Genomic DNA, 15,740 nt, shown 5'->3' with positions numbered 1-15,740 from the left:
TGTGTGTGTGTGTGTGTGTGTGTGTGTTAGGTGATGTGATTTCTGGCTTGGATTTGGATCCCATGTGCAAACAACTATTCAAAACCACTAAAGTCTGTACTCTGTGTTTTGGATAAGAGACAGGAAACTTGTTTTTCATAAAGTATCCAAAAGAAAGGGTTCTGGGTAAGTGGGTAGCACAAGAGAAGCCAAGGAAAGTAGTGTAACAAAATGTCCTCACTTAAGGACAGCAGAGCCAGGAAAACAGGTGAAACACCAGGCCATATTTGGTGCACAAGAAAGTGATGAGAAATCGGGTTCAGTCATTGATGAGCAAACTGATCGATGAGCTCATGGTCCACCTCACAGTGGCTGTACTAGACACATCAAAAATGAAAGTATGGGACTCTACAGCTAGTGTTCAGAGCTTTACACAGGATTACCTACATTAGAATAACGAGATGAGAAAAACAGTATCCATGCTCAGACTCTAAGGCCTAGTATAACGCATCTCCCTTCTAGTCAGTGGTTTATAAAAATTAGAATCTTTTCCCAGTGTGAACTAAAAATATTACATTAATCTCATATACTTTAGTCACTGAACTCTTCTTAACAAAAGATCTTCTAAAAGATTCTTTTTAAAAAATGATCTGGCTTCCTAAGGAGTCAAATATTAACTAGAAAGGATCATTTTAATTACCTAAAAGTGGTCAATCAGCCATGCACTGAAAAGACTTCAAACTGATTTAATGCATTAAAATAACTAATAAAATTGTTATAAAGTCTTTTGTAAATGTAAAGCGTCAGATAAATGGCCTGTAATCAGAATAATCGTTATCTTATAAAGTAATTTAATAGCCACAAAGTGACCATAATGAAGTCCTAACATTCAATCCTAAGGACTAAGAACAGAGGTGATGTCTGTAGATAAAACTATAAAATGAAGAGAAATTGGTGCCTCTGAGTTGTCACTTTAGAAGATGACAATTTTAACGGATCTCTAAGCCCAAAGTCCAAACAAAACAAAATAAGTAAAATTCAAGCAAAATCAAGATGGTCTGAAGTTTAATATATTCTATGTGTATTTGTGTACACACTCCTGCTTGTGTACATACTCACATATAAGCACACAGAGAGGCCAGAGGACACTGTTGGGTGTCTTACTTAATCACCATCCACCTTACTTTTTGAGACAGGGTCTCACTGCTGAACCTGAGTTCAGCAATGCATGTGGACTCGCTGGCTAGTGCGTCCCTGGGATCCACTTATCGCTGCCTTCCCAGTACTGATATGATAGCTCACCTTGAAACAGCTTTTCACATGGGCATATTTATATCGTTTAAATAATGAAAAGGGGGTTCGATTTTGACCAATGACTCTATAGAATACTTAAAAGTCATTGGGAAATATTCAACCAATAGTTTAAGAGCATTTTTTAAAAATATAAATGAGGTCTGGAAGATGTATACTTTTTTCCCTAATTTTTGTTTCTTAGTTTTCATTATTACACAAAATAATTTAAATGTAAAAAAAAAAAAAAAAACCACTGGACATGAGGTGGGGTTTTGTTTGTTTGTTTGTTTGATGTTTTAAATAGATTTTTTTTCCCTATAAAGCCCAAAATTTGTATCTTGGGGAAATCAGGGGAGAAAAGGTATGGTCAAAAATGTTAAATATGCGTTAAATGTTACTCATCTCTCTCTTTGAAGAAGTCGAAAGCTGCAGCGTCTAGTGACTTAAGCACGAGAAAATGTCAAGCACAGGAAAATGAATCCCGGGTAGATCTTAATGGCTTCGCTGGTTTCCCCAGCTATAAAAATTAGGACCTGCGTACTGCTGTTTGTGTTAGGTAATTAACAGCTGCAAAGCATACTGAAAGGAGAAACTGCTAAATAAATAATGACTGCACAGAATCTCAACCATAATTTGCTAAATAAGAAAGAGGAAGCACAGGCTTCTAAAGTCGCCATTTCTGTTTTGCAGCTAATGCAAAGGGAACATCAGTCTCATTAATGGAGTTCAGTAGAGGGAGATAGAAGTGAGGTATAAAAACTCACCGGAGTGACCTTGTGACTCCAAAAGCAACAGCAACTGAGTCTACATGTAGCAACAAAACCAAAGGTGTCCCCTTTGTAAAAAACAAAGGTATCACCATTTTGCCTATAACTTTGTTTTGAAGTAGAAACTGTGCACCAGGAATCATTAGGCAAAACCATTCTCAGAGTCACTTAACTTCAGATGGATTTTGACACCTGACCTACAGCAATGTTTACACTAATACCTGAAAATTGATGACATGTAAGATGATCAGGTCTCCCATCTTCCAATCTACTTGACTATGTTTATGAGACTACAAATTAGTCTGAGAACCTGCCACCTAATGTTTAGACTTGTTTGCACAGGAAATAAGGATCACATGATACTAGTGCCAAGTCTACCCCCCCTTTCTTCTACACGTTCATTTTCAACAGCAGTTTGAAGGAGAACCTCCCTTGTAAGTTCATGGTCCCCAGATGGTGGAACGACTTGAAAAGGATTAGGAGGTGTGGCCTGTTGGAAGAAGTGTGTCACTGGGAGCAAGCTTTGAGGTCTCAAAAGACGGTTGCTATTTCCAGTGTTTCCTCATGGCTGTGGGTCAGGATGTGAAGTCTCTGCTGTTCCTGCTGCTGCCTTAGCTCTATTATCATGGAGTCTAGCCTCCTGAAGTCACGTGCCCAATTTAAGGCTTTGTTTTTTTATCTTTTCTTGGTCATGGAGTTTTATCAAACTAATAGAAAAGTAACTAAGATAAGTAGTGACAGGCACATGCCATAAGATGTGAGCTATGCACATACCCGGAAATCTAGACATTTTTTGTAACCTCATATATTCTTATTGTTTTGCATATGCATCAAACATCTGAAATCTATCATTATGTTATAAAAAGATGGGAAAAACCATAGAGACAATCTATTTTAATATTGTCTAAATCAAAATGCAACACATGAAAACACAATGGTCTACCTAAGCCTAAAATGTTTTAGTCACAAAATTCATTACTCTGAGTGTTCTGTATATTCTAAAATAAACTATATCTGTAAAGAACTGTCTCAACATCATTGAAAGAAAAGAAAAAAGTCTAATTGTATTCAGAGAGAGAAACCATTCTTCCATTGGTATTTTGAGGAAAAATAAAACATCCACTAGAAGAAACCAAAGTGAAGGGTATGCCCACATTAAAAATGCAAATATATTATTTTGTTCTCATAATGACCAAGACCTCAAATACCATTTTTAGTGACTCATATTAATTTAATTGCAACATTAGCTTTTATAATCATAGATGGAAAAAGACCAGTGTGTTCCAAACATAATTATCTCTCCAGCATCTCATTTGATGAAATTATTAGTTAAGATGAGCGCCTTGGAATGAATTTGTATTTGATTAGTTTCACTTATTTAAGAAAACTGAATAATTTAAGATCTGTTTAAATAGAAGGGTAACAAGGGGGGCATTTATGAGAGTGCTGAATTCTTTTCTACCCCACACTCTGGAGAGAACCCCCAAGTTCCTAAACAGCAGCTGATTGTACATACCTTCTAAATGAAGCCATAACATCCGCCCTTTCACACTGACCACAGTGGCCACGCACACCTCTCCTGGATTTACAGGGTTCACAGCTTCAAGCTTCATGTTCTTTGAAAAGCCCCGAGAAAATGCCTGAAAGAGAAAGAGAGGTGAGTCTGATACAGTAGTTCCCAGCAGAGAATAGTAGGTGACTACAAAGCTGCCTGCAGGGAAAGTAGACACAGAGCTGACCATCGGAGAGAGAGAACACAGAGCTGGCCAGCATGGAGAGTGGACACAGAGCTGGCCAGAGGGGAGAGTGAACAGAGCTGGTCAGTGGGGAGAGAGGACACAGAGCTGGTCAGTGGGGAAGAGTGGACACAGAGCTGGCCATCAGGGAGAAAGGACACAGAGCTGGCCAGCGGGGAAAGAGGACACAGAGCTGGCCAGTGGGGAGAGAAGACACACCGCATCTTATTTCTGAGACAAACAGAATTGTGTTTACAGGCTTGTTTTTCTCCCAGCTCCTGAGTAAAGTGCCCTTCGTTCTTGCTTGCTTAGGTCAGGAATCATATCCATGCTTAACTCACAGTGAATGCCTGAGACATTTCGCTAAGCAAATGAGGGTATGGACACATCCTTTTGCTAATACCATATGAACCTCCATTCTATGGGGTTTCTAACACGCACCATTTCTCTACTCTTCTATATTCCCTGCTAAAATCATACCTAGGGTGTTAAACGAGGCAGATGGAATATCCATCTGGTATCATTTTCTTTTAAAGGACATTTAAAGAATGCCCTTTAGCTTATAGCATGGGTCTGTTGATGATACATTCCTTAGTCTGCATTTATTTGAAATTGTCTTTATTTTGTTAATACTTTTCTCTTTACTTTTCTAATGAACATTTTTACACAGTAGGAGCTGGGAGATACAGAGAGAGATAGCTCAATCAATAAAAAGCTTATCATTAAATCTAGAGGATCTTAGTTCAACCCCCTCAATCCATTTTTTTTAATAAACAGAAACCAAAATGCAGGTTGTAGCAGCCTTTACTGGCGACCCCGGCCCTGCTGACGGAGACAGGCATATCCTTGGGGCTTGCTAGCCAGTCAGCCTAGTCCCGGGAGCTTCAGGTCAGCAGCAGCTTTGTGTTTAAAAAAGAAAAAAAGTGGATGATATCTGAGGAATGACATCAGAGGTTGTCCTCAGGCCTGTGCACGCATTCACACACGTACATACCTGAAACCTGTACACCCCCACCCACATACCCTAAACATACACATGCATGCATGTACGTACACCAAAAGCTATATATAGTAAAATCCACTGTTTGGGAAAGCGCACACAACCATATGTGTCCGCAGCCATATGATGCAGAACAACCCCTTCCCGGCCTCCTCCAAGCACCCTTGCACTAGCCCTGCATACCCAATCCTTGATGCTCAGTTCCTGCTGGCAATCAATGTGGCTTTCATTTCTAAATTCCATCTACTCATTTTATATCATCACATAGATAGAACTGCACTCGATGAAGCTTTATGAGTCTGTCTTCTCTCACTTAGTCGATGGTTAGTTTTAAAAGTTAACTTGCTCATCTTCCAGAGGTCCTGAGTTCAATTCCCAGTAACCACATGGTGGCTCACAGCCCTCTGTAATGGGATCCGATGCCCTCCTCTGGTGTGTCTGAAGACAGCTACAGTGTACTCATATACATAAAATGAATAACTAAATCTTTAGGGGGAACAAAACCAAACAAAGCAAACCAAAAAAAGAAAAATACTTGCTGTGCATTTAAAAAAAAAAAAAAGTTCACTTCTCACAACCTGGAATGATCTGGGCAGAGTCTTAATGAGAAGTTATTCAGTTCAGGTTGGCCCAAGAGCATGTGGTGGGGGACTATCTTTATCTCTGGTTGATAGAGGAAAGTCCTATCCTGATATGAATGCAAACATTTCCTGGGTTGGATCATGAACAATAAGGAGAAGGCAGAGCTTCGCGTTTGTTCTTGACTGTAGCTGTAAAGTGACCAGCTTTGAGGAAGGTCCTGCCTTGACTTCCCTGCTTTTATCTGAAGTCTGTAAGCTGGAATCTTCCACCTAAGTTGCGTTTTAGTCAAGATATTGACCACAGCAAGATCGTTCGTGCAAGAGTCATACATGGTCCTCCCTACTTTATGGCTGAATAGTTCATGTATACGCAGCACCCTTTATCAACCCATTTGCCGGTTGAGAGACACTGAACCATTTTCAAAACTTGTTCGGTTGGTTGGTCGTTTTGATTTTTGTTTTTAATCTTCTGTAATGTCTACATTCAAGATCAGGACCTCCCATTCCATTCTAGTTCTAGTAAACCACTCTGATGAACTCCTTTAGTTCAAAAGATTCTTCTCAGTACCAGAGCTTCTTCCATCAACAGCGTTTATTTCCCATCTTTACATGAATAACAAAGGCACTTTCCTTCCCATGGACTGTTCTCAAACTCCAGGGTGTACCAGAAATACCTAGAGAATCAAAGAATCGGTATTTCCAATAAGACCCCAGAGGAGGCTAAAGCTGCTGGTGTGGGGACCAGAGAGTGGGAGCCATGCTTTCCATCACTGGAATTCCATCAGTGCAATCCCGGTATCTGGAGCGATGCTGGGTCTGCTTGCCTTTTTCTTCCTTCTCAGGAGTATTATGGGTTTTCCAGCTTCTGCATGTCTTGGGACACTCTTGATTGAAACCTGTATGTTCTAAATCTATAGCATGGGAACTCTGGGTTGTGCTGTATCCCTACAGGGCTATGGGATTTCTGGTTTTGTTTTCTGTTTTAGCAAACCATCTTCCTAGTTGCATCAATTGATAAACTCTGTGTCCTTAGAAGCGGTTTAACAGCCCGTACTTTTCTTCTTTCCTCATCCAGGCTAATGGGAGATTTCTTAAACGTAGATGATTCAAGCAAGAAGTGGCATTTAATGAACAGGATTCTGGGCTTTGCCTGTATGGTTCTCCACTATCTGAAATGTTATCTTACTTTCCCATATCTGTGTTTGCAATATTTGCCTGGACTCTAGAGTCTGACATTTGAGGGCAGAAAGACTGAGTTTCACACAACTCTTTTAGTTGCCCCATATGTTGTCAGCTTGGGATGTCGTCATATGGTGAGTACGGAAATCTGAACATTCTCCGTGGTCCTTCTTTCCACCTGCTTGCTCTCTCCACATGTGTTTGTGTGTGTGTGTGTGTGTGTGTGTGCGCGCGCGCACTCCACTACTCTCAAGTGAGTTGTTTTGGTCCTGAGTCTGGAGTTCAGCAGCTATTTCCAGAGAATCAGTTCTGTATGAGTTTTCACTGTACGATGAACAAGGTTCTCACCAAATATTACTCTCCAGTAAATGTGACTTTCCCCAGGAGCAGCTACTATAAATCGCAATCAAATATGCTAGAGTACTATAAAAAAAAAAAGTGTATCTACTTTGAAATATATAAACTCATCTAAACAGATTCCTAAGACCAATAAAAGACTATATCGTTATATGACTCTTGTGGGGAGAGAAATCAGAGTAATTTAGATTTAAGAGACTTTTTATAAGAGAGGTTGAAAAGGCAATTGTATCCTTATGTAATCAAACAAAAATCATTTTAAAAACTCGCTTTGCCCCTTCCTTTCACTTTTCTCTGGAAATAAGAATCGGGCATGTTTTTAGAGGGTGCGTTTTTTTTTTTTTTTAAGTTTTTTTTTTTTTCCCCTCACAAGTCGCCCTATCTCATTCACACAATTACGTATGAAGCCTCTTTCTGGTAGCACAGCTGGATGGCTGAGTGGAGAACGTCGAAGTTACAAAGCATTTCATCTCACTTAATAAGGAAAAGCTACAACCACATAACCTCTTTTCATTTCCTCTCACTGCTTGAGGGTGATTTATAAAGGATCAATAACAAAACTGTTACCTCTGGGTTTCTTTTACTGAGCATTTGGCTCTGTCAATCCATCCTGTAACCAACTCTGATTGTTAAAACATCCCCGGGGAAATGTCTTCCACACAGCTCTCCTCGGGTACACATGAGATGCGTGATTAAAAAATGAATTCATAATAAGCATTCCATTAAAGAGCACTTGTAGCAAGCTAACAGATTCAGCAGAGTCCCAGTATGTGATGCGGATGCCAGCAGGCAGACGACTCTCCTGTCTATTAAATAACCGGGGAGCCCGAAAACAAAAGCGCTCCTAATGAATACACCAGCAAATTCATTAAGCCAGATTTAATCTTGGTGACTGAATCCTGGACGATCCAAAGCCAACCTGGTCTGTGGTTAATTGCTCCAGAATGAAATGCCATGTAGACGCTCCTGGATAAAAGGGAAATTTCTAGGGGCTGGAGAGATGGCTCAGCAGGTAAAGTATCTGCACCATAAGCATAAGAGTCTGCGTTCAGATACACAGCACCCATGAAAAAGCCATGGGGGCAGCAAATAATTATCCCCAGCGCTGGCTACTTTATTTATCTTCCTAGAGATATAAAGAGTCAAAAAAGGAATGTTTCTCTTGTGAGATAGAACTCCCAACCTGGAACAGGTTTTGTGGCTTCATGGGCCTCCGTGACCTCAGTCATCCATGAAAGACGGGCCAGTAGATTCTGAGACAGTGACAGCAACATAATAAAAAGGCATGTGTCACCGGATTTGATAAGCCTCAAGGGGACCTGGAACACACCCATACCTGACCCCATCACAAAGTGTGAAACCCATCCCCAACAGTTCCATACTTCTGCATAGAAACCATTCCATACAACGTTAATATCATTAACCAAGCAGTCAAGAGAGTCCTGATCTCTAATGCCACCATTCATGTTCCTCTATACCTAAGAGTATTCATGACCCCAGAATTCAAAATACTTCATTTTTCATCACCTCATTTTGTCTTATGCTCAGATGTGTTTCTGTGAAACCAACCAAGGCTGTCCCCCTTTTTTTTGTTTTTTGTTTTTTGTTTTGTTTGGTTTGGTTTGGTTTTTGGTTTTTCGAGACAGGGTTTCTCTCTATAGCCCTGGCTGTTCTGGAACTCACTCTGTAGACCAGGCTAGCCTCAAACTCAAAAATCCACCTGGGATTAAAGGCATGCGCCACCACACACTGCTAAGGCTTTCCATTCTTGCTCTTTGAATTCTGCTATCCCGGTGAGGTAGATAGTCATTCAGTAGCTTTGGGCACACGAGATCAGAAGCAAGCCTTTCAGTTAGCGACATTACATAGGGTAGGAGCTGCCATTCAAAGTGTGTGGCACCTCTTCTTAGCCTGGGAGATTCCTAACTACAGGTATATTGAACATGCTTAGCATACCTATGCTTTGCTTTTAGAACAGAGGTAATGTTTCACATCCCTCCCTACAGTCTCCCGTGTCGATGAAACTTAAGAGAACAATCTAGCAATCACTTTACCAAACTTCACCTTACTACCACCTGCTACTCAGTGGGTTCTTCTATCCATTACTCGTTCATGCTACTAAAATACAGCTGTGATGGCAATAATGTAAGTTTTAAAGTAGACACACTCAAAGCTGTTTGGCTGCCACCTTACTGGTAACGAAAGCACTTCCTAAAGTATTTGTTTCTTTGTTTGTTTCCTGTATGATGGTTTCTCGTAGCCTGGGCTAGCTTTGAATTCACTGTGACCCAGAGAATGACTTTGAACCTCTAGTCTTTTTGCCTTTACCTACAAAGTGAAGGGTTTGCAGACGTAGACTACTACACCTGGCTTGTGCAGAGCTGGGAATGATACCAGGGCTTCACACACTCTAGGCAAACATTCTATCAGCTAAGCTTCATCCCCAGGCCAGGATAACACATTTTAGTAAACATCAGGAGCAGACTATCTCTTATCCTTGACTCCTCCGAAAGTAAACACTAAGCTCAAACATGATCACGCTGATGTGCTTGTGTTAGTCGGTTTATCAGAGCAGCCTGGTGCTAGCTCTCCTAACACACACAATATGAAATGAAGCTTGTTCAAAATCAGTGGTGTTTTCACGGTCTTCCTGTGCCAGGCAGTACTCCATACTCGGTCACCAAATAGGAGAAAAGTCACGAAACGTACAGGGAATAGCGTCTACAACTTTAAATGGGAGCAAGTGGGAAGAGTCTTACGTTTTTGAAGCAGAAATGAGGTGCTTCTTCTGCCTGGCGCTGCTTGTGGTAATCCACCCAGTTAAAATCCTGGCCTGAGTAACCTGTGAGGGAGGAAACACAGATCACACGGTCTTAGCTGAGCTGGGTAACAGGCAAATGATCCCCCTGGCAGGGGGGGTCTCCTAGAAAAACAATAAGAAATGTACGTTTAGAACCAAAGAGTAAAGTCTTTGCAAGCAGGAGAGCATCCTTGATGATCAAGTGACAGGGTTTCTCTGTGTAGCCCTGGCAGTCCTAGAACTCACTTTGTAGACCAGGCTGGCCTTCCGAGTGCTGGGATTAAAGGCGTGCACCACTAAGAAACTGGAACATCTTAAGTACAGGTATGGGGGGCGTGCTACAATTGTGATTACCTGGGATCTGAAACCACAGAAGGAAGATGGGGCCAACCATCTGCCTTAGGGAAGCTCTTGACAATGGGGAGACTGGCTACTGAGAATCTGACAGGAATGCATACTTTGTGCCATGTGTTTTGCGTGTGTGTGTGTGTGTGTGTGTGTGTCTGTCTGTCTGTCTGTCTGTCTGTCTGTCTGTCTGTCTGTGTGTTTGTATGTGTGTTCGTGTGCATGCTTCAGAAATCTAAGGACTTAATTTACATGAACTTGAAGGCACATCGGTGACGTTGCTACCTTCCTGGTAAACAGGCTGTAGTTTTGCCTGCTTGTCCTTCCCAATCAGAGCAAAACAAGTGACCCTCCCCTCTTCTCTGAAGCCCGTGCATGAGTGTGACTGCACAGATGACGTCTGTACAGTGTCTCCTTCCAGCTGGACCTTTCTCATTCAGTGTCAAGAGGAGCTCCCATCTCCTCAAACAGTTTCTCCTGTTTGCCAGGATGAGTATACATTATATATGTCCATCCCATATGCCACATTAGGTAAGGTCTGAACAATTCAACTGAACTTAGCACACTTGTTTCTCAAGTCCCTCCCAGAATTTTCTAGCTACCTCCCAAAGCCTTGCACAAGAGGAGACCCGTGTCTCCCAATTCTCTGTTCAGCACCCTCAGCGGGAAGGTACCAAAGCCAGCCACTTACAGACCTGCTTACTTCACTTAGAGGGGCTTTGCCACACCCTCTACTCCTCGAACTGCCCTCTGTTCTGCGCTAAGATTCACTCCCCTCTACTGTTGACTTTCCCCAGGAGGGCTTTATCTTGTCTATGAACATACAAAGTCCTTTGAGCTCAAAACAACCTGAAGCTGAGGTAGCTAAGGTCAGCCTTGGCTTCTGTCTAGCGTCTCTTCCCTGTAATCCAGCTACTTCCTCCATTAATTCTGTGTATGAATGAACAACGTTTATGCAAGGGGCTGGAGACTGGGAGGCTACTCTTCCAGAGGACTGAAGTCAGTTCCCAACACCTCCACCAAGTATCTCACAACCCCACTAACTCCAGCTCCGGAGGGCCCGAGGCCCTCTTCTGGCTACCAAGCGTCCCTATACACATGGTAAACACACACACACACACACACACACACACAAAAGTAAACCTCAGAACTTCCTGAGAGTATAGGGTAGAAATACCTGGGAAACCCCGAAGGGAAGAATGAAAACAAGCTCGCATGCCTGGTTGAGTTTGTACTCATGAAGAAATATGTGTGTGAGAACAACACAGCCTTTACTATCATTTCTTGGTGCAATCTACTGTTTGGTTGTTTAGCTTCCAAGAGTGCCCAGTGGCCTGAAACTCACCAAGCTGCCTATGCTGGTGACCAAAGGGCCCTCAGGGACTTGCTAGTTTCTGCCTCCCAAGTGCTGGGGCTTACAGACACATGCCACACCATACCTGGCTCTTTTCTCATGGGTCCCGGAGACTGAACTCTGGTCTTCACGTTTGAGAGACAACTATTTTACCAACTGAGGCATTTCTCCAGTGTAAAGTATTTTCTAATACTCATAGAATTGTGTGAACTGGATTTGGGTGTTCTGTATGAATGACGCATGTTCAGATAAAATGTTCTTATTTGGAAGTCACCCTTGATTGTAGCGCATAGATGTTTAGCCAGGTTTTCTAAAACTAACTTCTAATGGGCTGCAAAGTATCCCACTGAGTACCATCTTGGACCTGGATATAACCCTTCTATACATCCAGAGTGCAACAGTGTCCACGGGGAAGCCGTTTTTAATCTAATAATTTCTAGATAGAATCAAGTCTTGCTGAGCTTCACCTGTGCAGCAATTAATTATCTGGACCCTAAAACTACTCACTTACTTGCAAATTGGAATGGCTTAGACTTTTCCTCCCCCCTTCTCCTTGGGACTGTTATTCACTCTGTCATTTAAAATTCTTTTCCTTTGGGCTGGTAATGAGCTCTTTTTGGAAAGCAGTTTTGAGGCAGCTCAGAAAATAACTACTACATAAAAAACAAATTGCCACAGAATGTATAATAGAGACAACAAGGGTCAATTACACTCATTCATCAACAGAGGCAGAACAAGAACTGAGGCTTAAGCCCAGCCAGGAAAACAGGTTTTAAACCAAGAGGGAGGGAAGGAAACAGCAAAGAGGTGAAAAAAAATAAAGAGGAAATAAAACCCTCCAGCCATTACAATTCCTAGGAAGCGCTTACCCAGACTATGTGAATGACGGCCATTAAAGGTATTTAAGTCTTTATGATTCTTTACTTTGAATGAGGACTTTCCAAATGGTATGCATGCAAGAGGGAAGAGGTTGGACCCATTTTTTCTTGTTATACAAATGAAGAAACAACAAACAGCCATTAAGTCTGGCTGCACAAAGGGACAGTGCCTTCAAAAAACTTAACAGTATAAAGAGCTATGCCCTTTGACGTGGTTTCAGTCCTAGGAATTTATCTCAGAAAAATGACCCCACTAACCGAGAAAATGAGTTATATGTTGGGAAATGTACAGCAACTTCACAAAACTTGGGGAAGGGAAAAGTAACTCTCCATGATCAGAAAATGATACGAGATTTACTCAAGACCCCTCTAAGCCCCTAAGATATCATACATGCATGATATTGCATGGTTGGGGTGGAGAAATCATGAAAAAAATGCTATGTCCTTCAAGTAAAAGGACTAATTGCAGACATATGAAGTTACTAGAGTTATGCAAAATATGTAAAGAAGTGAAAAATATAAAAAAGTAATTGTTTTGAACTTGTGACAAATGTCTTCAACTTTTTTGTACTTTTTCATGTTTTCACTAATAACTGTAAAAGGACTTCAGTGATAAAAAGTATAATGCAAAGTCAGTCACACACACACACAAACACACACACACACACACACCACATCACACGCATAAACCACAAACACACATGCACACACATACCACACACACCACAAAACAAACCACACACACCCCACACACTCACATCACACATACACACACACCACACACTCACATCACACACACACACACACACACACACACACACACAGGTATACACACATATGCATACACACATCACACACATGCACACATGCATGCTTCACACACCATCACCCTTCAGCTTCACCAGTCCAGATTTTTATCCAGAATGAGTGAGGCCACATTCTGTTATAAAGAAACGAGTCAGGACTGCCTCAAGGCTACCTCAGAGGCCCTGTGCCCCTGTCTATGCGTCAGAATAGGGTTACCAGCAAAGTTTACGGTGGGATTACACTTGCTTATAAAGCAGACAGCATAACAATAAAATCCCCTTTTACATGTAGCCTAGCTATACAAACTGTGCCATCATAATAAGAAAATAGCAAAAGGATATCATGCTTGCTATGTACCAGCTAGACAAGGGGAAAGTAAAAGACACTCATATCCTGAAGTCAGTTGGGAGCGAGACCTTTAATACACTACGGTTAAAGCCAGCTTGTCAGACTGACGGCCTCTGTCCTAGATATTCATTCCTTCACCTGCGAAAAGAATAAGCCGGCCCTCTGCATGCTGGGTGGGGTGCAGTTCTAATACTAGGCTTAGGGAGGTGAAGTAAACGGACATAACTCTTCCCTTTATGCCGCTCAGATTTCCCGACAGAAAGCAGAGGAGACAAATGTAAAAAAGTCAAAAAGTCAGCTGGCTGGAAAGATGACTCAGTCAGTAAAGGGCATTGCTTGACAAGCATAAGGACCTGAGTTTCATCTCCAGAACCTATGCTTTTTTTTTTTTAAAACAGTGAAAGAGGGAAAGAAGGAAAGGGAAGGACAAAAAACGGAGGTGAAGGGAGGGGAGGGAAGGGGAGGGGAAAGGACAGGAGGGGAATGGAGAACAGGGGAAGGAAGGGACAAGAGAAGAGAGGGGAGGGTAAGGGAAAGGAGGGAGGGGAGGGGTAGTGAGAGGATGGGAAGAGAAAAAGAAAACAAAAACATCACCATCACAGAGCCTAGGAAAGAGACACAGCTCTTCAGGAGAGAGAAGAAGTAGGTGCCACGTAGAAAAGAAACAGTGAGTCCAACACCTCAGCTGTGCCTTCAGACATCAGCAACAAGAATGGCAAGGCTGAGCAGGAATGAGCCATGAGAACATATTTCTAATGGTACGGGCATAATGGACAAGAAAACACTCGCAAAGTGGACTCTGCTTTGGTCCTAACACGGGACCAGGCACTGGTGTTTTAGAACCAAAAATCAACAGAAAACCAATGAAAGCAGTACAAAGTGAAACATTCGCCTGTGTCTCAGGGTGCTCCATGGTCAGCAGGCATTCATGCATTCCCATGAGTTCTTATTTACAATCAGGGAATACTGCAGAAAAACAACAGAACCTCAGGCTAGGGCAGGGGAACCAGAGAGTCCATTTGACCTGAACACTAGCCATAACGCTGCTTCTTACAGAATAAGAATTAGGCTGGGACACATTTCGTACACCAATTAAAACGCTTCTCTGTGTGACAGCAAGCACAGCATTCTTGTTTGAATTATGTTAGGAAACAAAGATATCTCCAAAAATAGACTCTAATATCATATAAATATCAAGTGTTGACAGAAAACAACAACACTTAAAAAATTCTTAAAGAATTATTAAATAAGCAAAAGGATTCTTAATTTTTAACGACCAGAAATGTTTTCAATATTAAAAGCAACCCAGCTTTACCCTCTTAACCCCGCTCAATTAAAAGTGACCTTTTTCATGGAGAATGAAAAAAGAAGACAGCTGTTAATCAGGGAGGCATTCCGGTCTCCCGGGCCAGATGAACGATAAATTTTAAATTAAGATCTATTGCAATCTGAAAAGTCAAGTGCAAGAGAAGCAAAAGAATCACATCATAACCTGCCTGTGTGCTGAGTTCCGGAGTTCAAACTCAGACTGTCAGGTTTCCAAAGAAACCATTCTCACCTGGTGAGGGGGAACTAGCCCTGGACCTGTACGGCACAAGCTCTAAAGCCCTAAGTCACATGGCATTCAAATAGATTGATGATCAGAGCCATTAATGTGAGTGTGTGTAGGTGTATGCGAGTGTATGTGTTTATGTATGTGTATATGTACATCCATATACACACATTTACATGCACACATAAGTATGAACCCATGCACATACATGGGGGAAGGGCATCACATGAATCCCAGACAGATCTCTAACTCATCATGAAGTTAAACATGAATTTGAACTCCTGATCCTCCTGACTCTGGCAAGAGTAACTGAGACATAGCTCTACCCCAGTACTGCATAAGTTCTAAAGCTCTAAGTCACATATCATTCAAAAGGATATGTGAGTGCCATTCCTGTGTGTGCATCTGTGTGCATGCATGTATATGCATATTCATACAGAGAAATGAATATGCACACAACAATACACCCATGCACATTCTTGGTGGGCATCACATGAATGCCAGGCTGATCTCTAACACATCAGGAAGTTAAACATGAATTTGAACTCCTGATCCTCCAGACTCTGGCAAGAGTAGTCACCTCCTGACTGAGACATAGCTCTGTCCCAGTACTGCATAAGCCCCAAAGCTCTAAGTCACATATCATTCAAAAGGATATGAGTGCCATTCCTGTGTGTGTGTGTGTGTGTGTGTGTGCATGTGTGTATATGCATATTCATATAGAGAAATGAATATGCACACAACTATACACCCATGCACATTCT

At 41.7% G+C, this 15,740-nt stretch overlaps 1 protein-coding gene across 4 annotated transcripts in view; it reads right to left on the bottom strand.

The window, feature by feature from the left end:
- Sfmbt2 (Scm like with four mbt domains 2) overlaps positions 1–15,740 on the bottom strand; it is a 186,876-nt gene that overhangs the window by 48,829 nt on the left and 122,307 nt on the right. For all 4 annotated transcript variants that reach the window (XM_029547654.1, XM_021215581.2, XM_029547653.1 and 1 more), the window contains 2 exons: positions 9,652–9,734; positions 3,556–3,679 (listed from right to left, as the gene is read on the bottom strand). In XM_029547654.1, coding sequence (XP_029403514.1) covers positions 3,556–3,679; positions 9,652–9,734 — 207 coding nt within the window. The remainder of the gene's footprint in view (positions 1–3,555; positions 3,680–9,651; positions 9,735–15,740) is intronic.

The sequence above is a fragment of the Mus pahari genome, chromosome 16, assembly GCF_900095145.1.
Source record: "Mus pahari chromosome 16, PAHARI_EIJ_v1.1, whole genome shotgun sequence".
Lineage (NCBI taxonomy): Eukaryota > Metazoa > Chordata > Mammalia > Rodentia > Muridae > Mus > Mus pahari.
The sequence above is the reverse complement of the archived record's forward strand: the minus strand, read 5'-3'. Positions and strand labels throughout refer to the sequence as shown.